This window comes from Mercurialis annua, linkage group LG7 (assembly GCF_937616625.2).
Source record: "Mercurialis annua linkage group LG7, ddMerAnnu1.2, whole genome shotgun sequence".
Taxonomy (NCBI): domain Eukaryota; kingdom Viridiplantae; phylum Streptophyta; class Magnoliopsida; order Malpighiales; family Euphorbiaceae; genus Mercurialis; species Mercurialis annua.
This window is the reverse complement of record NC_065576.1, coordinates 15,433,542-15,459,818: the sequence shown is the minus strand read 5'-3', so window position 1 is coordinate 15,459,818 and position 26,277 is coordinate 15,433,542. Positions and strand designations below refer to the sequence as shown.

Below are 26,277 nucleotides of genomic sequence, written 5' to 3'. Positions count from 1 at the left end.
GTAAGGTGCAGATCAGCTTTAAGTAGCTCAATAAACCACATCCAGATGTCTGTGTTCTCCGTTTTAACCTAGGCATATGTTAAGGGGTACATACAGTCATTTGGATCAATCCCTGTTGCAGAAATAAGTTCACCCCCGTATTTACCCTGCAACAAGCACCCATCCAGACAGACAATCTGTCGCATCCCATTCATGAAGGCCTGCTTCAACCCATGAAAGCATACATACATTCCCTGGAACTTCCCCGTTGCTTCTTTAAACTCCACCGTGCTTCATGGGTTGGTTCTCAAAACCTCCCTCTTGTAATCATACAACTTCTCGTATTGCCCTTCCTCATCACCCTCCAGTTTCTTCAATGCTGTCCTTCTTGTTCTTCTGGCTTGCTGAATGCTTATTGATTGTTTTAGCTCCGTCTGAATCTTCTTCACAAACACATCAGACTTATATTCAGGGTCCTTTCTAAATTCTTCTAAATACTTGTCGGCGAGGAATGCACTAGTCAGGTGGAAGTTTTTTCTCACTTTACTACATGTATGGGCCAGATTAAGGGTTTTCACTCGGAATGTGTTGTCATTGGGATCTTTGGGGTGCAGCTTTGAGGCAAACACATTGAACTCACATTTTTTGTCTGAGTAGCACCTTGCCCTCACCCTTGTTTTCTCATTTACAGGGAAATGCAGTTGGTACCTGTGTTGTATCCCCCACTCACGGCATGCCTTCTTAAACTGCTCCCTGTCATTGAACAACATCCTAACAGAGAAAGTTGGACCCTCATGGTCGTGATCTTCATCAAACACATTAAAAGTTTCCCCCCATCTTCTTCTGAATCTGAAACAGACCTATTACCATCAGACTCTATGTAGTCTAAATCACCACCTTCAGTGTCCTGGTGAATTGTTCTGTCCACACCACCAGACTCAACTTGGGTTTTACCTTTAGCTCTCCTACCAGCACTGTTCTGCGAAACACCAATATTCTCTTCATTCTCTTCATGCAATTGACCGGTTGACCTCAACTGGGTAGTCAAATCTTCATCACCATCCAAGATGTCATAATCAGGATCCACAATGTACTCATCAACATCATCATCCCAATCTTCAACCCATTCATGTGAAACATGACACTCTTCTTCAATGTGCATCGGTGGATGGTCTTCACTGCGCCTTTGAGGCAGTTCCCTGTTCTGGTCCTCAAATAAACCCTCAAGTGGGGGCTGATGTTGGGCCTGGAAGAAATTTTCAAAGTCCACATCTTGAGTTTGTTGAGTAGGACCCTTATCATGCAGCCCCTCTTCCTCAACGATGTGCGGCCCATGGTCAGCCCCCAAATCATGAACGTCCTCATGTCGCCCCTCAACTTGAACTTCCTCATCTGGCCCCTGAATTTGAACTTCCTCATCCGGCCCCTGAGCCTCCATTTCTCCTTGGACCATAGCAGCCCCTTCACTTACATATGGAACCACCCATGACCCTCCACTTCCTGAAGGACCTTCACCAACAGCCCCGCTAGCCACTGGTGTAACCCTTACATTTCTCACAGGAGTGGGATACACGTAAGTGTCATTGGGTTTTGGTATCTCCTCAAGTACAACATGTGGGGGCGACGGGGGACGAGGGACTAATGACTCAAGGTCTTTAATTGTCAGTTTCCTCACATAGACATCCACTTCTCCATCCCTCTTCCCAGCCCTGGCCATTTCCATGACATCGCCTTCATGATTTATCGGTCTTATCCAATCATGAAATTCCTTGTCTTTTTCTTTCCAATGATAATCAAATAATCCTTTAACTTTCTATTTTTTCACCCATCTATCTAATTTCCTCATAGCCATATCGGTTGCAGAATAAGTGTCGGTCAACACTTCCCCATCATGGTAGCCCCATTCCCCCAATTCCCCGTTAATGTGAAGGTTTATTTGAAAGAATTCTAAACCTCCCGGTGACACTGCAAACAGACAAATATTTAAACACACCAACACCCGTCAAGCAACACAACAAGAATAGTAAATGCCAACCAACAGAAACGTGCAAAAAACAAGTCGTACAAAGATTAAACAAATCAAACCAACTAGTGGTCCTACAGCAGTAAACAAACAAAAGCAATAAACAAATCAAAGCATACAATAAAAGACATTTACATAAATAAATCAAAGTACTTATGTGGTCCTAGTAAAACAAAATCCACAATAAATAAACAAAATAGGGTCACAATTGACATACCTTCTACTACATCGTCACTATCGCTCTCATTCCTTTGATTTTCAGGAGTTCCAGTTGGTCCCGTTCGTTCTCTTTCCTTTGATTTTCCCTTTTCTCTCATTTTTTTAATTCCTTCACTATAAAAACCTGTGACAGAGAGAGCACATTAATCAAACCCAATACCACATGAACCAGACAACAAGAGTAAAAATAAATCTTTCTTACTCTAAATTTCTGTTTTGTTCCTTCGTTATTTGTTCTTCTTCGCAATGCAAGAAGAAAGAAAGAAAAGAAGACAAAGAATAATGTTAGAGAAGGCAATCGAAGCAACAATGATGGTGGGAAACGGAGAGTTCGAGAAGAAAGAGAGGGAAGGAAGTGTATGTCAGAACGAAGATGAAAGAAATACAAAAGTTACTGAGCGGTTACTTTTTTTTGTAATTTAAATTTAAAAAGTCAAACTGCATCTCTGAGGGATGAACTGATGAATCCGACTGAGGGACGGGGTCACGTGGGAGACAAGTGGCGAGGAAAAGGCATGCAAAACGATTTATTCGTTGGCGGCGCCGTGATTTTTGTTTTTGTTTGACAGGAGGGCCATGGATGGAGCCGCCAGAAAGGTCAGGGGGTTTAGGGAACCTTTTTAAGGTCAGGGGGTTTAGGGAAGCTTAGGGTAAAGGTCGAGGACCGTTGATGATTATTACATTTTAGGAAGTTAACAAAACTAACAAGAAATTACAACATTAATTATCAAAAACTGATCATCTCAAACAAGCATACATAAATTTCAAATTGCAGTACTTAAATAAGCATAATACATCCAAATTGCAGTACTTAAGCATACAAAATTACAAATACATCACAATTAAAGTACTTAATAGGTCCTACATAATACCATCCTAATTAAACAACACATAAATATTCATACTAATACATCAAATAATATTGATACTAACACTCCTACTTGCCCTTCACAACTAAAGTGATCAACAACACAACGAGTGCAATAACAAGGTAATTAGGGAACTCTTTCTCTTTCTTCACATTCTTAACCTCATTCTCATACTCCAGGATCTCCACCAATTTCTTATTCAGCTCCATCTTAAGCTCCTTGTTGAGGTCATCCACTTTAGTCTCCAATATGACTTTGTCAGCCTTCACCTCTTCCAAACTCTTCTCCATCCCAATTGCATCAAGAGTGCTAGCATGATCCATCAAATATTTTAGGCGAAAAACATCACCCCTCAAATACTCAGTCTCCTTCGTCAATACTCTTTCTTAATTTTTCAAATGCCTCAACATGACTTTGATGTGGTGTGCATACTCCTCATCGAACCACATAAAATATGAGCATTGGTTTGCCTAACAAACAGAAAACAGTCCACTGTCAATAAACTCAAACAATAAGAGGCATAAACCCTAAAAAAAATAAAAACAAACCATCCAAACACACTATATCAAGTTAGGGTTAACAAACCCTGAAACAATTAACCAAACACTTGAACCCCTAAATTAATTTAAGACTAACAAACCCTAAAACAACCAAACAATTCAAAACCCTGAATCAGTTTTGGGTTTGCAAACCCTAAAACAACCAAACAATTAAAAACTCAAAATCAGTTTAGGGTTTAAGAAACCCTAAAAAGACCAAAAACTTCAAAATCCTAAATCAGTTTAGGGTTAAGAAACTGTGGGAAAAATTAACTATAAAACATGTAGAAAACAAATTTAATTTATCATGTTACCTCACATCGGAAAAATCTCCTTCCAGGGTTCTTGTCGGACCATGAAACCAGCATTTTAGCCTTCTTCCCGCACTTACAGTTACTGTGTTCACTTACAGGGACGACGCCGTCAAACGATTTTTCCGGCATTGCAGACATGATAAACGGGAAAGATGAGGAAAGGCAAGAAGGACAAACGAAGAAAGAAATAATAAGAAACGGGAAAGAAGAACTAAGAAAGAAATGATAAGAAATTAAAATAATTACTTAGGGTTTTTTTGAATTATGTTTGCCACGTCATGTCCACATTTCACCTATTTTCCACCGTGTCCCATTACATATATTACAATTAAATGACATGCAAATGCTTAATGGAGACTAACGGAGATTGAAACTTACGCAGAAATTCCCGTCCTCGTAAGGACCTCAAAATGTCCAAAATGAAAGTACATGGACCTAGCCATGACGAACTTTAGGGTATGGGCCTCTCGAGTCCAAATGGTAAAGTAGAGGGCCTTTTAAATGGGTTTAGCCAATTAAAATTAAAACGTATATTTTTCAAAGCATATGAATTTAACATAATAATGTCAAAAAATTATATCTTTTAATTATCATTTTATTGAATATTTAAATTGTTCTTATTAAATATTTAAATTATTATTATTTAGCTTTAAATAAAAAAATATAATTTATTACTTTCTTTAGGCTTAAACACCAAAAAAATCCGACCTTTTAGCCCCTTTTCACTTGCATCCTGACGTTGCAATTTTATCTATATCACCCTAATTCGCACCTTTTGTTTCCAATTACATCATAAAAAATTAAATTGACCCTTTTTCACTTGAAAAAAATGACAATTTGATCCTTTAGTTTTAATATAATTTTTAAAAAGCACTTAATATTATATAAATGAACAAAAGAACCCTCTTCTCTATAAATTAAAAAATTAGTAATAACTTTTTATTTAAATATTAGATATTAAAAAAAAAATTCTACCGCTTCGGGTTCGTCAGGAGAAAAACAAACCAGATCTGGTTCAAACGAACCAGATCTGGTCCATCTTCTATTCGTCTTCCTCTGTGAGGAAAACTGGTCTTCCTCACAGAGGAAAACCAGGTTCTCTTCCTCAGTGAGGAAGACGATCAAACACAATTCAGAGAAAATCTAACTATTTTCTCGAACAAAAATTCAAAGGAAATCTTCGCTTTGTCCTGTGTTCAAACAGAACCATTCTCCTCGAATACTGGTTATCTGTTCTGACCATTCCGCTCCATGATTGTAACGTGTTTCTAACTTAGGAACATTTCACATGTTCCATCAGTTGTAACGTATCTCGAACACAAGAACAACTCATGTGTTCCTGATCAAAACATCAATACATACTACACACATGTATAGTTGCTATCTATAGCTGAATGTATTCAATAACTGACAACTGATCAAGACATGACTCGAATCCTATGTTGCTGCAATAGTTCACTAGGAATTCTTATGACTTCTAGTACTTCTACTTAACATATATCAGCAACAATACTTCGGACATTCAAGTCCTAAAACATTGCTCTGATACCACAATTGTCACGACCCGATTTCCCCCTCGAAACTCGAGCCGAGACCGGCGCTAGGGAATGGGAATGGTTGTTCCGAAACCCGTAGCAAGCCTAAAATCTCTATAAATTTTTCGCCTCCTAAATATAAATCTAGATCGTACCTCGCGCACGACCCGTTTTCAGAAAACACCGTTAAAACATTTTTCCGTTTAACGTGGAAAATACATTCTGAAAATATTCATATAAGCGAAATCGCATTTTTAGAAATCCTGGTTGAATAACCCTAGTTATTCTGCCCCACGCGCATTTCTGAAAATCGGTGCGGTGTTACAAGGACTTGGCTCACGTGCCTTGCCTCGCAGGCATCCCTGTTTTAAACCGCGCACCCGAACAATATGTTTAATAAAATATATCGAACACTTTCCTTTTCAAAGCGTTGTATCAAACATATTTAAAAACATGCACAGCAGGCACACAAACGTAAGGCCAGCTAAAACTACACACAGTGTCTTTGCAGACCAAAGACACGAAACTTGGCCCACCCGTAGGGGACACCATAAAACACCATATGCCTATTGAGTAGCCACTTATTAGAGTTAGACAAAGTCAAGTTCCTATCAGAGTATATAGACAGAGGAACCATGACGTGGTCACATGCATATCAAACATATATACACTATTGCAGCATCTAAGAGTTAAAGTGTTATTTACATAACAACAGAATAAGCTTCCCTGATGGAGAAAGGGTGGAAGCTCGACCAGACCCGGTAGCTAGGTACCTGAAAAATTATAAACAACAACGGGGTCAGAAATATAAATATTTCTGAGTGAGTAGATAGGTTTACAGTTAAATACCAAAATCGCATATAGACAAAATATCGATATAAAAATATTACCAGTCCTCGATCCAAATGAAACCCTAATCCTGATTACGTTATAATGATATCATATATATAATGCATATGCACAACTCTTGTTTAATACAGGATGAGCTGTATACATATGTATCACAGCCATCTTGACTCTGTATAGGGTTGCTGGGCTGGAACTTAAATCACTGCCACCTCAGGACTACCCGATAGGTTTAAGCCGCTTTATAAGCATCTGGCTTAAAACCTAATCTCAGTATGTATGCTTATAATATTTACCTCTCATCTAGTTCATTAACACCGGTGATCACACAGTCCTATTGTTGCCCAATAGATAGCTCGTTTCAGTGGATCTTCCTTGGCTAAGTTTCATACTTAGTGCGATTTATGGATTTAAAAATAATTGAATACTGATATTCAAAAGTAAACAAATGAACTCACAAACACCGTTAGGTCTGGAACTTAATCCCGTGGTTGTGGTCAGACTGCTCGCTAGCTGGTCGGACTAACACACAAAGCAAACAAGATAAAATACATCAATATATGTTTCCTATAAAATTTCTAGGTCCTTAAACCCAGATCTAGGTCAAACATATAATCATATAACACGTAACACTTATGGTCTGTTTTCTTTTAAAACCATATTATAAATTCTCGTTTTGAGAAAACGTTCTAACTTCACTTTAGAAGTTATTTTAGGTATCACAATACCTAAAGAAAACCATTTATAGTATAGACCTAATTGTCAAAACAATTCTCGGTCATATACTAAGTATTTAGCAAAACTGATTGCTAAATCTTTAAAACCGTTTAAACGTTGACTTTAACTCTTTTAAAGTCCATTATAAACGTTTAACTTAACTTTTAAAATCTCCTTTTAAAAGTCTTTAGGTTTAGGTTATAAAACCTTTTCACTTTCTTCTAACACAAGTTATCGTTTTTAAAATATTTAATTTTGATTTAAAAACATTTAATAAAAGTGTTTTAGGTTCGGTAGGAAAACACCTCGGGTTATTAGGCGAAAGTACGTCGGAATCGCCCCCGGAAAATCCCCCGAAAACCGAAGAAAAATCGAACCCCCGACTGTCGTCGGGCAGCTGTGCGGCCGCGCAGCACAGTGTGCGCCCGCACAGCACAGTGTGCGCCCGCACAGTGGGCTGTGCGGAAATTGAAATTCGGAGACCTCCCGTCCTGCTTAAAACGTTCAAATACACTATTATAACGTCCACAATCACGTATACACAATTGAAAATCAATACGGACGTTTAAAACGATAATTCGATACGGTAACCGTTTATAAACGAGTTTATATTCGAAATAAATCGAAATAAACGTTTAATACGGATATAATACCTCGATTACGTGAGTAATCGTTGAAGAAATTGAGTTAGAATCGAGAAACGGACGAAACGGTTCGGAAACCCTAAGTCGCCGAAGTCACAGAGAGCAAGCTGCTCTATTTGAAAGTTGAAGTTGATGAAATGAGGGTTCTGTTCTCATTTCATGTGCTTCAATTCCTTTAAATAATAAATGGCTAAAGTGCCGTTTGGTACTAGCTCAATCATGCACTTTAAACCAACTTCTAAACTAGTCGTCCGTAGCCTAAACGGAAACGATTTTCAGATTTCGTGAAAATTTTACCAAAAATCTAATAAAATATAACAAGAATAAAAATATAATTTTTATTCTCATCCGACTTATATTTTATTCTTAATAAATCATTTTCGATTTATTAAGCCCGTATTGACTGCGCTTGATAAAATTTCTGCTTCCAAATTTTATCAAATTTTCACGATAACCTTTTTAAAATATTTCGCGAATATTGACACCAAAAATATTCGCTAGGGACTTATAAATTATTCTGCACCCAATTCATAAATCCATATTGCCACCGTTAACTATATAATTAATCAAATTTAAATTCTAAAAATTTAAATTTGAAATCCTATAGCCATAATATAAATTTAGGGACACTTGTAAATTAAATTTATCTTTAAATTTAATTTACCTACTCCCGTCTAATAAAATATTAGACACGTGGCTATATTTTAATCCTTAAATTTCCGGATTATTACATCCTCACCGCGGAAGACAACCTGGTCTTCCTCACCGAGGAAGACCGTCTTTCCTCAGTGAGGAAGACCACCGTCTTCCTCAGTGAGGAAGACGATGAACAGTCACCGTCTTGCTCACTGAGGAAGACGATGAACAGTCACCGTCTTGCTCACAGAGAAAGACAAACAGATCTTCCTTGAGGAAGACCATGGTTCGGAACAGATATGGTTCGAACCAAATCTGGTTCGAACCAGGTTCATCTTCCTCGTGACAAATTCCGTCACGTGAAAGATGAGCGGGTTGTCGATTTTTAGAAAAATAAAATAAAATTAATTATATATTTTGTTAAATTATTTATTTAAATTTTAAATATCTTAATTTATTGGGAAAGAGGGTTTTTTGTTCATTTTATAATTTTAAATACTTTTCAGAAAATAAATTAAAAATGAAGGACCAAATTGGCATTTTTTTCCTAGTAAAAAAGGGTCAATTTAGTTTTTTAGGGTGTAATTGTAAACGAGCGAATTAGAATGGTATAGACAAAATTGCAACGTCAGGGTGCAAGTGAAAATGGGCTAAAAGGTCAGGTTTTTTTTTGTGATTTAGTCATTTCTTTATTATGTTAGAAAATAATAGGGTTAATTTCAATAAAATATCAATGTTTGTGGATTTTGTCAGCTATAATCAAAATTTTAAAAATCGGCTAGTTTAGTCCATTTTGGGATATTTGAAACCTTTTTGTGCAATTTGTGAATCAGACCGAAAAATTTGTCATTCGTGAATGGACTAAAATATTCGATTTTCAGTGATATGAGATATTTGAAACCTTTTCTGGCGAAATCAATCAAAATCAGCTAGTTTATCCTATTCACGAATGATAAATTTTTTAATTTTTTTTGAGAATGTCTAGAAAATATTTCAAATATATCAAAATGGCTAAACTAGCCGATTTTGAAGTTTTAGTTATAACTGATAAAACCCGTAAATGTTTGGTATTTCTATGAAATCAAAGTGCATGGATCTTATTTATATAAATTAAAAGTGCAGGGACCTAAAATTAAAAGTGTAGGCACTTTATTTGTTTATATAAAACTACAAAAATAAATTCTAGTATCATAAAGTAAAAATAAATTCTACTCTCATAAACAGATATTACACACGCTGATAGAAGGTTAACAAAGGATTTCGGGTTGATAGAAGTGAAAGTGCAGAGATTTAATGATGAAGTATTTTAGTGCATGGACCTTATGTATAAAACAAGAAAAGTGTAGGGATCCGCCGATGGGTTAACCCGCAAGGATTTGAAGATTGTGCAGTTATCAATATCTGCATTAAATTAAGGGTTTTTTTATATTAAATACTCTACAACATTTAATTTTTTACTACTCTTTTTAAATTTTGACATCTCATACTAATTTTTTTTTAAGATTTTACTTTCTAATTTAACTCTCATTTTTTAGTATTTTCTTTCACTATTTTAAATTTTTTTTCACCATTGTATTTCTCACTTAATATTTATCATATATTTAATTTTTAATTTTTTTAATTTTTTTTTTGGAATTTTACTATTGACGTTTTTCGTCAATTTTAACATCAACGTAATATCAATACAATACCAACAATATTTAATAAACTGGGTAATATTAATTTAAATATTTTTTTCATACTAATTTTATTATTTATATTTTTTACTCATAATTAATCAGCATTTATTATTTGTAATATATTTAATTTTAATTATTTTCATATATTAATATTAGATCAACCAAAATCAACATGTAATAAACTAACTAATTTAAAATTTAAAATTTTTAACAATAATTTTTATATTTTTCAACATTGCTTCAAGTTTTTTTATTTCACGTATTATATAGTCTTTTTCACTAATGCTAAAATCAACCAAATATCAACATAATATCAATACAGTATCAACAATCTAAATTACAATAGTCCAACATCATTATTGTCTTATTTACCAATGCTCAAATCAATGAAATATTAACCGAAAATTAACAAATAAATCAATACAATAGCAACACTGTGAAATTAAAATAATTCAACATCATTATTGTCTTTTTCACCAATGCTAAAATCAACAAAATATCCACCCAAAATCAAGACAATATCAACACAAGATCAATCAACTATCAACTTAAGATTAATATAAAATTAATAATATTATTATTCAATCTCAATTTAATTTTAATTTTTTTTAGTTTATATTGCATACAATATCGTCTTCTTTATCAATGGTAAAATCAGTAAATATCAACAGAAGATCAACAAAATATCAACACATAATTAACACAAAATTAACATTGTAACATTATAAATATTCAGTAACATTATTAATTCATATTTAAAATGACTTTTTGTAAACAATATCATTACATTTAATTTCACAAAAAAACTGTTCGATTAAATCTTGCAAATCTTGATCCATGGCTCCAAGAACCCTCTCTGTTTGCTCCTGTACAACAATCTCTCACAAAGAAATCACTAAATCAGTAAGAATTTATTTATCAACTAAACAACTACCATAAATAACAAAAAAAAGGAGCAAATTAATCAATAAAAACATGTTACACAAGAAGAGTTTGTTTTCCTCATTTTATTAAAATTTGAATTTATACAATGTAGAAATGATCAGATTGATTCTTTCTACTTGGACATAGAAACCCAACTTCAACAAAGAATCGTATAAATTAATAGTATTTGTTGATATAATTACTGAAAATAAACTGAAATTCAATGAGTTTGAATCCGGACTAAGTCATTTTATTTTAGATGTTTCGCAGCACAGTTTGGTGGTGCAAAGCCGACTACATATCACGCCGTCACTAGGATAAAACAGCCGAAATACTGCTGTCAGTGTATTGTAACAACATCTCTAAAACAATTTTCTGTATTGCTCTTTGTTTGCTCTGTAATTTTTTGTATTTTCAAATGAAAATAGAATAAGTATTTATAGGCATAGAAAATAGAGCTGTTAGAGGCGAAGTAAATACAAAAATAAATACTGAAAACGTTTTTGATAATAAATAATATTAACAATAGTTAAAACGTGTGGAGAAAACCAAAGGATATATTTTTTATTTGGAAACAAATTGTTATGTAATAAAATAAAGTTTAATTAATTACGTATCCAAAAAAATATAGTGCAAACCGAACCAAACCACCCACCCCACCCAAACCGGGCTAGCCGACCGGACGGACGACGCGTGTATGGTAAATATGGAAGGATGTAACTTCTAGCCCGTTCACAAAATTAGGTACCCCTTAAAGTACAAACCCATATGAGAAAAATTAAGTTTATAAAGTCAATAAATTAAGTTCTCCCAAGCAATGCGAAAAATCACAAAACTCTTCATATTCTCATTTTTAATAACAAGGCATTTTTCTTTTTGTTTTTTTCAAAGTCAATAAAGTTTCCAACAATCCCCCACTTTAAAATTTTTAAATAGTTTCTCGAGCAATTTATGTATTAATAAGATTGTGCATAAGCAAAGGATTCTTTCGATTTGAATCTTTGCGTAGTGTATTCGATTCTGATTCAACAAGAGTGACTCTTAGTTTTGAACTCTATCTCGGACATCAAATCATGCACAACCTATTCAAAAGTGTTTTTCCAAAGCCAGTGTCTTTATGGCCCTGCACATCTATCCCCGTTTAGTGAACGCTCTAGAATTTTGCCTCAAAATCTCATAGAAAGCAGCACCACTTCCACATTCACAAAGGTGAAGCTATTAAGAGTATTCTTGTAGCTAGGTACTTCATTCCATATGGAATGTAGAATTCATTAAGAGATTCTATTAACTCATCATCTACTTGCTTCAAGAATCATGCACCAACATTACATATTCTGGCTCATACCTTTCATAACTTGTTATTACCCATTGAACCTATTTTTTGAGATCTCCAGTCAGTAAGGTCAGGTTACCATTATGAACAATGCATTCTATAGGCAATAGTCCTTGTTCTGGAAGTCTTCTTTTTGGCATGTACAGTTCCCGACCTATTTTAGCGCTGCAATAATATGGACCTTGGTAGTGTCGTAGCCTTTTCAGCGGTGTTGTATATGTCATGTTTTAATATCGCTGCTTCTTTATATAATTTTGCTAGGCTACGCTTATGATTAATAATTAGACGTCACATATTATGTAGTGCGAACTAGAAAGTTTGCTAGCTATATATGTAGTGACTTAGTACGTTTGATATAGTATATGAAAGTTTGTTCCTCTATAAATATTTTGTACACTACCTTTCGAATGAAGTATTACATATGCATATGCTAAAGTGTTTCAGCTAGTTTATTACTCTAAGTTAATTGTTTAACGGTTTAGTTTCGTGAAAAGTTTTTGTCACGACCCAAAATATTGAGCCGAGACCGGCGCTAGGGAACGGGAGTGGTAGCTCCGGAACCCGTAGCAAGCCTAAAACCACTATAAATTTTTCGCTATAAAACAAATAAAATATAATGTATAAACGGAAGCAACGTCATATATGTATATATTTATACCAATTAGTTGACATAATACACAAGGGCGTCTCACTTCCGTACCACGTACGTACTAGCCCACTTGTCAACTCGTACAGAGGGGTCATAATCGTAAACAGAATAGCCTAACTTAAGGCTCATACCCAGAGTGAAAAGATTTTTCTATACTAGGTCGCTCATAATCATTGTATACTACTGCAGCACTAGAGAGACCCGTGCTTTGTGCAAGCCAAGCAGACTTCTAGCACAAAGAGATGATCTGTCTGATCCAACTCCGATAACCTGAAAGACATCAAAGGTGAAGGGTCAGTATTTGGGAAAATACTGAGTGAGCTTGCAAGCTACTAACGATATTATCAAAAACATAACATCGCATACGATAAAAACTCATATATACAAATCGATACACGATATCAAAATATAACATAATGTAGTAGATAATACTCCAAGCATTAGATCCGATGGAAACCCTAATCACGATACTCAATACGATCAATAATTTCATACGATTCATAACGATAACAATCGATTCGATCGATCCAATTGGTAGGGTCCCGAGATAGTTCAACCGAGTTAAACATCTACCATCGCTTAATCCCAAGGTGTGGGTCCCGAGATAGTTTAACCGAGTTAAACCCACTGGATACGGGTCCCGAGATAGTTCAACCGAGTTAAACCTCGTATCCAATTCGATATATATTCCAACTTTGATACGATACGATATGATAAACGATGTTCGATATTCGATGTTCGATATAATTCCATAACACGATAATAATCTAGACACGCTAGACTGACATACTCACCGGTGATCACACAATCCTATTGGCGCCCAATAGGTAGCACGTTTCCTCGGATCATACACTGGTTTAAAAACTATAATAATTCGATAAACGATACAATAATCGATAATAATAGCAAATGATAATCGATAAAAGCAATTCAATAAGCGATACTTCAAACCATATATTATGCGATGTATAAAATCATAGTATATGATAATTACTTTTATAAACAATACGCGAAAGTAAAATGCAACTCACCGTGACCGCTATCCAAAAACTGCAATATCGTTATTCAATCACGCAGGTTCTATGCGTCGTTCGATCTCGTAGCTATTTCAGTTCGCCGGCCTGGTAGCTCGTCGATACGTCGGTTACCTATTCAAATCACATGTACGTTTAATCTATAAACGTCATCTGAATACTAAAACCCTAATCGTCGGCGATGTGTTTTACGTCCAAAAATCACGTTTTCGGAGTCCGGAAGTCACTATCGGGTCAGAGTACTTCATGTCGAGCCTCAGAATGGCATTCCCATGAAGAAACGTGCTTGGCACATTGTGCCAAGCCTCCCTCACGTCGTGAGCATGGTTTCTCATGTCGTGAGGACCCTTCCTCACATCGTGAGGATCATGCCTCACGTCGTGAGGCATCCCTCACGTCGTGAGGATCATTCCTCACGTCGTGGGGAACCCTAAATCCATTCTGTCATACTCTCATATCACTTTAACACAAAACCCATATCGAAAACCATCAACAATATCAAAACAATACGATTACGATTAGTTCACACGTTCGTGACGTAACAGCCCAAAACAACAAAATTACCTTCATTTGAACCTTAGAAAAGATAGAGGATCGAATTCTTGATCCAACGGCGCGAGAATCGCTCGATTCGGACGAGAAACAGCGAAACGGCGGCGGATCGACGATGATCGCCATTCCCTTCTTCTTTCTTTCTGGATCCATCTGATCCATTCTCATTTCCTTATTCTTAAGGAAATGTTTATATATAATTTGGCAAATTTCCCACTTCAACCCTTCGTTTCTTTAACTTAAACCAATTCTCTTTTAAACTTTTTATTTTAACTTAATCGGTAAATTATCCGTTTTAACTCAAATACATTCGTATTATTTATTTCCAAATAAATAATACTAACCCAGAATTAGCAATTTTCGTCAAGAATATTCTAATTACTATTCTCGAGGCTTGATTGGCTAAATTACACTTTGGTCCTTGAACTTTTCAAAAGTTGCAACTTAGCCCAAAACGTATTCACGTCCAAATTTTAAACAGTCTCCGATTGACTTGAAATTTTTATCATATATACTTTAAAATATTTCGCGGACTTTGGCGAAATAATTATTAACTAGGAATTTGTAATTTATTTTATATGAATTTTCTCAGCTATTTCCTTAAATCCCGTTAAATAACTTGATATAAATTATTCTTAATTTCTGATATTTTAAATTAAATGAATTCTGATTTACTTTATCGAGATTTACGACACGGGGCACGATAGAAATATTCGGGGTATTACATTCTTCCCCCCTTATAAAAATTCGTCCTCGAATTTTCATATACCGTTCTTATATAATTTGTTCAATTGGTATCCTTACCAATTTTCATAATAGTATATCTTATTTATCTTATAATGCCTTGTCGATACACTGAATTGATATTCCAATTCCTGTATTACTTAAACCACAACTTCAATTGTTGTTGACGACTTTAACGTCATTTTCTTCTTTTATCGTGACGGGAGTTGTATTCTTATGCCTCATGATTCCTTACCTTTAATATTTTCTCCTTGACCTTGTATACATGGCCTTTTTAACTGTTCCTTGTCTGATCAATACTGTAAATTCTTGTGCCTGTAATTGAACTTTCAGTTCCTTACTGATGTCCAATGGTAATTCGTTCTAATGATATTTCATAACTAAAGATGATAATCTTTGTCATTCGACATCTCCCCTTTTATGACGACACAAGTCGTATTCATATGTACTTACAATTCTCCGTTCTTTATTCTTTTCTTTTGTTCAATACGTCTAATCCTATCATCATTCATTGTTGAGTGATGTGAATACTCAATTAGCTCATGCTTTTCTACTTACGTAGTCTCTTTTGTATGGCCGTCATCGCGGTCTGATCCTTATTTATCATTGTGTTGGGATCTTTATCCCGTTATTCACTATTCTCTTATGTCTTGTCGTTTCACTTATCGTGTGAAGATTCCTTCTTTTACTATTTTCGTCCATCGGCAGTCATCCAAGAGATGGATCCTCATGACGTATCCTTATAAGGTCTTTGTTTTCCTTGTAAGGGTTTACTTGACTTATTTCTTATCTCTTCTTACTTCTCATCACTCTGTTTTCTCTTTCATTCTTTGTAATTTTGGATAACTGTGTTTGTCATCCCGTCCTTTACTTCCCCTTACGTTCATTGTTAACATAAGATTGTTCATCTTACATTATGTTTCTTTACATCACCGTTGCCCGTACCTTAATGCTTGATGTCCTATAAAAAAGAGATGTTTAATCTCTTAGTGAACCTTCTTGGTTCGGGCGCAGCTGTTACGTACACGATCTTCATACCATAAGGACATCGATTGTTGCCGCGTTGGAGTTTTACTCCTGATTTGTTCGATGTACCTCGTTTACTCATTTCCAATGAGGATCCTTGACTCTTTCAACTTTTATCGTCGTGTGTTGCTTTTGGCAGTGTTGTCACTGTCACCATCATCGCGTATCGTCTATACTCTTAATGATCTTCAAATTCGTTAATCCCTTATCTCATCTATCCAAATGCGTACTCGTGCTCTTATAGTGATCTTTGTCTATCCTTACCGCAAGCGTAACCATTCTTATAATCGCAATAGTATCTTGATCCTCGTGATCATGTACTATATTTGGATCCTTGTTGCAATATTTGGCACTTTATACCCTATTTACCTTAATCTTCTTTCGATGTTCCTTCCTCCTTTTAGTGAATATCTCACTATCTGCCTCGTTGTGATCTATCTTTTGAAACTCTAATGTTGACTTTAGTATTAACCCTTAGGTTATACTCGTCCTTAACTTCTTATATCATCTCAATTTATACTTTTCTCTCCTTTATTGTCTTCTTGACATAGTTCGTCTTTCGATTTTCAAAAATGCTTTTAGCATTCATTGTCATAATCCAACTATCACATGTCTATTTCTCCTTTTCAAATATTTGATCTTAGTTTGGCTCTTAGTTTCCAAACTATTTCATTACTATTACATGGTTTTAAGTTTACTTATCCTTACTATTCACATTCTTGTCTTTATCGTGCTTCTCGATCATCTTCCATTTCATTCTTTGCATTCTTCTTCATCTTGTCGCGTACATCGTGTACTTCTTCTTTTAGCATCAATAAAAGTGATCGTGAATAGGGGTCGTAGTCTATCTTGCCTGAATTACTCGACGCGGTGTGCATATCGTCTTATCGTACTCTCACTGACATCTTAATGGTCGGTGAGGCCGACCCTACGTTCGTATCATCTTTATCCCATATGTTTCCACGTATTTGCGACTACATAGAATTCGATTCATCTAATCTTTTCATCAACTTTCCATGTGACTTGCTCTTTTCCTTTTCTGGATCACTCTTAGCGAGTTCCATACGACATATGCAGGTTATTTTTACTCTCTCGATACTAATTACCCTTAAACGTCCTCTTTACTATCCTTTATCTGCCATCAAACTATTATTCTTATCATACATTTATTATACCTTCGATATATCTTACTCTCATCTTTTATCTTCTGTTTCGATCTATCCGGTACTACTTTCTTGAGTATGGCTCAATTCTGATATTGGGTCTCTTGTTCACATCCTTTCACGTATTTCGATGCTCGAAGCTCCAATCATATGTTCGACAAGTTTGATGTTATGTGATATATCTTAACCATCTGCATATCGTATCTACGTTCCCCATTCAAGGATCATTACTGATCTTCCATAACGATCGCGCTATGCTTTGACTCTTTGTTGGTCGAATCTGAAATTTAAGATTCGATATTCCACATACATCTATCATATTGATACTTTCGGCGGCTTGTTAATCTGCTTCGTAATTACAAACTTGATGCTGAAATTGCAGACTCCTAATTCATTTATTGCAATACTTATCGTTTACTTCTTAATCTTACGTATCATATACTTCAAACTACTCAATTCCATACATAATTGATATTAGCTATACTTAAGTGATCCATTTCCATACTTCGTTCCTCATATACCGGTCGCTCGTCCATTTAGCTTGTCATTTCTATCCATACATATTCATCATATATACTCTTATAAACATTACTTCAAATTCTCGGTTTGACGATCATAACGGTTAATACTTAGGTAACCGTCTTAGGGGCATCGTGTCCCAATAAGAACTTGATCCAACAGTTCAATTAGAAGTTATCACGGTTTTATTAACCTTCACGATTCATAGATCATATCTATAGCTTATCACGTCGATGCATAGTAAACTCTGCATGTTCCTTGCACTATGGTATATACCTGTCGATCTTTTGATTATATCTTTTTATATACTTCTTCTCTTATATCATAGTTTAATATCTTTGACGTCTCGTCAAAGCGATACTCATTTTCTAGCTTATCACTAATCAAGTACGCATCATTTTCCAATACATCTGTCATTTCAGCTGTATTCTAGCTCGTTAACTCACTACGGCATTTCAGCTGTTTTGCGACGAAAAATTCCGTCGCAATTCACTCATAATCCGTCGCAAATACACTTTTGCGACGGAATTGCGACGGAATTAGTCCGTCGCAAAAGCTCTGGTCGCTAAAATATTAGCGACCAGAGCGTCGCAAATATGGCGACGGCTAGCCCGTCGCCATATCCAAACACACCGTCGCCAATGTCGTCTCCCAAAAAATGAAAAGGGAGACGTATTGGCGACGGATTGAAACATTTTGCGACGGAAGATAGTCCGTCGCAAATCATGCCATTTTGCGACGGTTATGTGTCCGTCGCAAAATGGCAATATTTGCGACGGACTATCTTCCGTCGCAAAACGCGTCGCAATTTGGACAGAAATTATCTATTTTTCGTCCGTTTTTCCTATTCAATTCACGACGATTAAAATCTGTAAAATCTATCATTTGCAACTCTCAGTAAAACTCAATTTCCAAAAACGACCGATTTCATATAAAAACATGTTATATTTTACATATCGTAAGAAAATGTATAAAACAAGATAACACAAAATGTATAAAGTGACAAAATACAAAATGTCAGAAATACAAACGTGACACTACAAAGTCGGAGTGTCGTCATCGTCTGAAGGACCTGGGGGTGGGCGATACTGCGGAGGAAGAGTCTGCATCATCTTCGCCATCTCGGCCTGAATAATCTCGGCCATCCTCTCATTGGTTCTCGCCTGCAGGGCACGGAGATCCTCCACCTCAGTGGTAATCTGGCGCAGTCCATCCTGGATCCCTGCCTGCACACGCCGCTCGATCTCCTCCTCAGTTCGCTGTGACTGTGTGGACCTGGTCCTCGCCCTACTAGACGTCGTCGTATCCACGTACGCACTAGTCGCTGAACCCAACCCGTAGACACGCCGCTTCTTGTTGACGCCCTCGATATCCAGAAATAGCTGCGTCTCGTCGACTTCCGCTGTGCTAGACGAACCACCCTCTCCGGTCGGCGGCTGCGATGCAGCAGCAAGTCTCTGAGCAATTGCATCCTACAAAAAGATTGAAAAACATATATATCACATAACGGCTAATTAAAACGTATAACATATGAAATGTAAGTATAAATCCTAACGAAAAATCGGCAGCATTTCCTCTATAATTTGATCAACACCCATTTTTCAGGGACATCCTGCAAACATATAGATTTCATATACAACCCACCGGCTGTTAACACACCTAATCTAACATTTACAATTTAAATTAAAACACATTTTACACTAATTTAATCTAACACTTGAGTAAAGTAAAACAACTACTAAAATTAGATTGTTTATGACTTACACTCATGTCTTGGGCCCTCTAGTCTACCATGACACCCTTATCAGCTTCCGTGGAGTGCATCTGAGTATACAGCTCCGTTGCGGTAGGCTTGCGGCCGAGCTCGTCAGCCTAAAAGAATAATAAACAATTTGTTAGTTCATCAGAAAATCAGAAAATAAAAGATAGTTATAAATAAAAAAGAATTCTAGAAACAAACCAACACATCCATATGTCTGATGGCGGAACGGGATCCCCCTGTATGGCGTACTGGTCCGGAACCGGCTCCAGCAGGCTCGCTCATCCGATTAGCGCGAGCTACATCGGACTTCTTCTTCTCGTCCTCTGACGCCCAGACGGCCTGCCAGGAATCCCAGATATCTTGGCTGATCGAGGTATGTTTTCCGTCCTTCTCTCTCATCCTGTGAATAACGTCCTTGTATCGGTTGGCAGCATGCGTCATGAATACACCTTTGATGACGTTGTCGCTGTAATCCGTCGTATCCCACCAGTATTCCTTCTGCAAAACATAAACACCAAGTTTGAGTTAGTAATTTTGCGTTAGTCTAAATTCAAACTTTAAAATTAACAATTTATTACCTTAAATTCCTCCCAATAGAAATCTCTCTGCTCTGGAGTCAGAAACCGCCAGGCTCGCCCATTCTCGAACCAGCACTTTCTAAAGATCTCCCGCATAGATCGGGAGATTGGTCCAGAGTTCAACAGCCTCTCCCTGCGAGGTTACAGCAAACTTTTACTTTCTATAGCAAAACGATAAAAAAAAAATTAAACTAACAATTTACATTCTTACCTACTGGCGTCTGGGAAACACAGTGCCCTCCCCTGATCATCCAGCTCTGCAGGGGGCTCTCCTGGCTGTCGGGGCTGAACGGGGGGTGCCGCCTCCACCTCCTGCTGCTGATCCTGAACAGGGATATCCTCAACAGGGGCACGCACAGCTGGGTTACCCCGACCACGACCTCTAGCTGGGTTACCCCGACGTCCCCGACCTCTAGTCGGATCACCTGAACCACCCTGCCCTCTCATACCTGCAGACATTAAAATATGTTTCGTTCCACATATAACAATTTAACAATTATAACAAAACATTACAGAAAAATACATTATAAAAAAATACATTTTAATTGTTAACAATTTAATATATTTAAGTTAATTAATACATTTAATAATATAACTAATTCATTACAATAATAAATGAATACAACTAACAAAAACTGCAAAAATATCAAATACGTCAGTCAAGTTGTTCTTCATCTTCGTCTGATGAGGATGGCGGAAATTCTTCTTCTTCATCTTCAGCAGGAGGGATTTGCAACGCATCTTCGTCCTCCACCTCATTCAGGTCAGCTAAATTTGTGGGATTGTCGTCCGTTTCAACTATTAGGGGATTTTCTTCAATGTCATCTTGAAAGGCCGGGATAATTGCATCGGGCATGTCAAGTTCTGATCGTGCCTTAATTTTGCAAACTGCCCACCAATTTACTTTGTCCCGTTTTCTACTTGGATATGGAAGGTAGTGAACTTGGTCAGCCTGTTCTGCCAAAATGAACGGTTCGTATTTATTGTACATGCGTCTGTGATTAACATCTACCAAGTTGTATCGATTGGTAGTGTCAGTGCCTGTATCCGTAGGGTCGAACCATTCGCATTTGAAAATGACGGTCTGCTTCATTGGTAGAGCTGGATACTCTAACTCATTATGTCCGTTAGCACTCCATAAAAGTCATTTTCACCCTCAACATATTCTGTTCCCCTTACGCACACACCGCTATTCATTGTAAGTTGATCCTGCCCATATTCCTGAGTCAGAAATTTGAAGCCATTTACATAGTATCCCTTATATGTGGTGACCTTTCTACACGGTCCCTTTGCGAGACTCAGAATAAACGGATTAGTACAGACAGTTGGATCTTTCACCTGTGGGGAGTTAGAAATTTGTAAGATTTATAAACCTTATTATAAAAATGAAAGTCCATTGTTATAAGATACGTACATATTGTTCGAACCAAGAGGCAAAATCACTTTCAAGCACTCTTTCAATTTCTGTTTCACTTATGTCACTGTTCCTTTCGCGCAATCCGGCCACAAAAACCCTTTAAATGGAAGAGGCCTAAACTACATCAAATTCTTGCAAATATGTGAAATATTACACTATATTTAAATGCTTACCTTCGATAATCTTCGATTTCGGAACAATTTAGAAGAACATAGGTCCGAGCAGCGATGATCTCATCGTCTTCAAGATATCTCCTGCCGCTACCGCGCAACGGCTTTCCCTTAGGTTTAAAAATTCCCAGTCTTTCGGCATCTTCATCGATATCCATATCACAAGTTTCATTTCTTCCCAAACGCACGGGTAACATCGGATCACCTTCAGCAAAATAATAGGATGCAAATTTAGCGATTTCTTCTTGCAGATATCCACTACTAATGCTCCCTTCGACCCTGCCTTTATTAGTGACCTTTTTTTTCAATTTCCTCAAATATCTGTAACCGGATATTAATATTAGTAATATGAACAGATAGATTCAAGAAAAAACCATGACTAATTGATTACCTTTCAAATGGATACATCCAGCGATACTGAACCGGTCCTGCCATCATAGCTTCATACGGAAGATGCACGGGGAGATGCTCCATAGAGTCAAAAAAACTGGGTGGAAATATACGTTCCAACTTACACAGGATTTTTGGGATCTCAGTTTCCATACGGTTTAGATCTTCCTGTGACAGTGACGTGGAAGTTAACTCCCTGAAGAAGATACTTAACTCTGTTAGAGGCTCCCACACGTTTTTCGGAAGTAGCTCCCGAAGAGCGATTGGCAGAAGTCGTTGCATAAAAACATGGCAGTCATGACTTTTCATTCCATGCATTTTCAGCCCCTTTAGATCAACACATCTAGACAAGTTTGACGCGTACCCGTCTGGAAACTTTATTTTCTGAATCCACTCAAGCAAAACTCGTTTTGAATCCCTATCCAAAGCATACATTGCCTTTGGAAATCTCCCAGTTGCCGGATCTTTAGCTAACCCTGGCCGATCACAGATGTCGTTCAACTCTTCACGAGATTTTGCATGGTCTTTTGTTTTCCCGGGGACATTGAGAACGGTATTAAAAATGTTATCGAAGACATTTTTCTCAATGCGCATGACATCGAGATTGTGACGTATTACACTCGTTCTCCAATAAGGCAAATCCCAAAATATACTTTTTTTATTCCACCCATGATCTTTTGACAGTAATGCATTAGTAACTTTCGCACCAGGCTCAAATGCCTTCTTAAACCCCAATCGATCAATCTCTGCTAACAGTTCATCTCCAGTTCTCACCCCTGCAAACCTTTTGCCGACCTCTCGTTTCCCCTTACGGAAATCAGTAACATTTCGACGGAATTGGTGATTCGGAGGCAAAAACTTGCGATGGCAATCAAACCACGATTGTTTACCGCTTTTATCCAGTGTGAATGCATCGGTGTTTTCCATGCAGTACGGGCATGCTTTTCTACCAGCAGTGCTCCAACCAGACAACATAGAATAAGCGGGAAAGTCATTTATTGTCCATATAAGAGCCGCTTTTAGTTGAAAATTCTGACGCTTATGAACGTCATATGTCTGGACTCCACATTCCCACAGTTGGTTCAACTCTGCAATCAGCGGCTGTAGGAAGATATCCATTAGGTGTTTCGGGTTTCTAGGCCCCGGTACCAAAACCGTTAAAAACATAAACTCATCCTTCATGCACATGCCTGGGGGGAGATTGTACGGCGTCAAAATGACCGGCCACGAGGAATACTGCTGCCCAAAATTGGTAAATGGCTGAAACCCATCGGAGCATAAGCCTAATCTGATATTTCTCCCTTCATCGGCAAACTCAGAATGCAGTTCACTAAAACGTTTCCAAGCCGGAGAGTCGGACGGGTGGCACATCTTATCACCATCCATCTCGTGGTCTGCGTGCCACGTCATATGCCGAGCAGTGGCTTTCGAAGCTTACAACCTCTGTAGCCTCGGAGTTATTGGAAAATAGAACATTTTACTATATGGCACGTTAGCCTTTCTTTTTGTGGATTTTCCGTGGGTCACAGGTTTCCACCGCGCATAATTGCAAACTTTGCAGTGCGTTAGATCCGCGTCCTCCCCCCAATAAATCATACAGTTATAAAAACAACAGTCAATAACCTCAACCGGCAACCCCAAACCTTTGACCAGCTTCTTAATTTTAGCAAAATTCTTTGGAATCTTGTTGTCCTCCGGGAGCAGCTCCTTTATCAACCCGCATACGTCGTCAACTAAAGCTACTGAACCCTTATGTCGACACTTGATCTCCATCACTTTAGCAGATGCAGAAAATGGAGAGTGTCTGCTATTCCCAGGCCATATATCTTCTTCAACCGCACGCATCATATCATAAAATTTTTGAGCTTCAGCATTCGGGAGCTCATCTTCAGGAAACGTTATTTCTGGACCGGCCGCATCAAGAATCATTCTTTGAGCGGAACTGAACTCACCTGGCCCCTCATCTTCATAGTCGAACTCAACATCCTGCTCTGGTAACTGTGCAAGGGGAGGGGGGTTCAAAACGCTCCCCTCGCCATGAAAAACCCATACTTGGTAACCTTTCACGAACCCATTCTTCAATAGATGGAATTCCACCTCATCGACATCCCGATAGCTTGTATTTCGACAACCTCTCTTAGGGCAGGGGCATTTTATCTGTACCCCACTCATACAAGCCAGATGCCGTAATGCAAACCGGACAAACTCCTTCACATGCTCCTTATACCCCGTGGTTAGCAGCCCGTTTGTGTGGCTCCTGTACATCCAACTGCGGTCTGTCTCCATTTCTGTAGCGCGGATAATTAGAGGTGGGGTTTTCACTCGAGATAAGCAAAGTCAATGTAATTGACTGCTGAAAAGGTAGGGGCCTATCCCATTCGCAAAACAGGCGCCCCGTAACTCGGCCACGATATATGCCTAGCAACGGAGAAAAATATTCGGCAGTCTTCCGGCGTCGTTCTCCTTTAGTGCGATATTTAGTATATGCGTTGTAATGCTAATTATATATTCCTCGAGGAATAAGCGTTACAAAACATATACTAAACATCCACCCGGAGAACAAACGCTGGAAAACAACCGAATATTTTTCTACCGCTACTAGACATATATGGTTTTTCGTGATCGAGTTACGGAAGCACAAGTTTTGCGAACTGTACAAACTGTACAATCCCGTGTCGTTCAATCTCTTGAACACACGGGACGGGAACTCTACGGCTAGGTTTACGATTTTATTCGGTGGGAATAAAATCGAGGTTTATTTAGGTTGATTATCGTAAATAAAATCTATTCCAACTAAAATAAATCAAATTAATTGAGCGATAAAACCTACTTGTTGAAGGGCAGAACCGCAAAGAGAAGGTGAAACGTCCGGATCAATCGGAACCACGGTGCGCGGGCTATCAAGGGCTATCAGCGACTGTCAGAGAATGCAAACCTATCATATTAAATAAAAATACGTATTAATAAAAAATTTCTACTAAAAATTCGGCAGAACTTCCCCTAAAAATGAGCATCACCCATTTTTCAGGGAAATCCTGCAAGCAAATTACATAGCACAATCCAAAAAATCATGCCACATATAATCTATTACTTCAATTAATATTTTAAATCTTTGACAAAAAAACTTTAATATTTTAAATGCATTTAATTAAAAAATATTTAATTAACCTAATTAGAAAAACTAATCCTAATCCCAATCAATCAATTAAACTAACGTAACAATTTAACTTAATCAACCAATTAGACTTAATCAACCAAATTAATCTAACTTAACAATTTAACCCAATTAATCAAAATCTAAACCTAATCCTAATCCTAATCAATCAATTAAGCTAATTAACTTAACAATTTAACTTAATCTAACTTAACAATTTAACCCAATTAATCAATAAATCTAAAATAAATTACGTAATCAATTTTTAGAACTAATTAATTTAAATAAATTATAAATCTAGATTACACCAATTAATCAAATATAATTGTAATTCATTAGTTAACTTAACATTTTAACCAAATTAATCAATTAACCTAAGTAATTAAACTTGACAATTAAATTAACAAAACAAATTATATATTAATTCATGAAATTAAACTAAATTAATCTAAACTATAATTTTTTTACGTAAAATAATTATAATTAACTAGTTATTATAATTAATTAAACTAAACTAAACTAAATTAATCTAAACTAGAGTTTTTTACCTAAACTATAAATTATAATATTTAATTAAACAAAATTAAATTAAATAATGAAAAACTCACTATGGCGGCTGGACAAAGGCAGCGGCAGCGGGCAGCGGGACGTCGACAGCGACAACAGTGAGGGCGGCGGCGGCAGCGGGTATACGTCAAAACGGTCTAAAATCGAAATCATAAATTAAATCAATATACTAAACAATTAATTTAGGTTGAAAAAAACAAAATAAATAATTAACTAATATAAAAACACTTACCGCCGGTGGATGAGGAGGAACAGACGGCGGCGCACGGTGGAGGAGAGGAACAGGACCGGCGGC

The 26,277-nt window shown here is 36.9% G+C and overlaps 3 protein-coding genes across 3 annotated transcripts; all 3 read right to left on the bottom strand.

The window, feature by feature from the left end:
- Positions 1–18,852: 18,852 nt before the first annotated feature.
- On the bottom strand, positions 18,853–19,722 carry LOC126656640 (uncharacterized). Its single transcript, XM_050351251.1, has 2 exons — positions 19,709–19,722; positions 18,853–19,416 (listed from the first exon to the last, which is right to left on the bottom strand). The coding sequence occupies exons 1-2, from the start codon at positions 19,712–19,714 to the stop codon at positions 18,982–18,984; spliced, it is 441 nt and encodes a 146-aa protein (XP_050207208.1). The 5' UTR covers positions 19,715–19,722; the 3' UTR covers positions 18,853–18,981.
- A 4-nt stretch (positions 19,723–19,726) lies between these two features.
- Positions 19,727–20,160, bottom strand: LOC126656893 (uncharacterized). Its single transcript, XM_050351518.2, has 2 exons — positions 19,905–20,160; positions 19,727–19,816 (listed from the first exon to the last, which is right to left on the bottom strand). Exons 1-2 carry the CDS (start codon positions 20,145–20,147, stop codon positions 19,727–19,729), a joined length of 333 nt encoding a protein of 110 aa, XP_050207475.1. The 5' UTR covers positions 20,148–20,160.
- A 3,535-nt stretch (positions 20,161–23,695) lies between these two features.
- On the bottom strand, positions 23,696–24,547 carry LOC130014823 (uncharacterized). The gene has a single exon (XM_056103768.1). It carries the CDS (start codon positions 24,545–24,547, stop codon positions 23,696–23,698), a length of 852 nt encoding a protein of 283 aa, XP_055959743.1.
- Between the last annotated feature and the right edge of the window lie 1,730 nt (positions 24,548–26,277).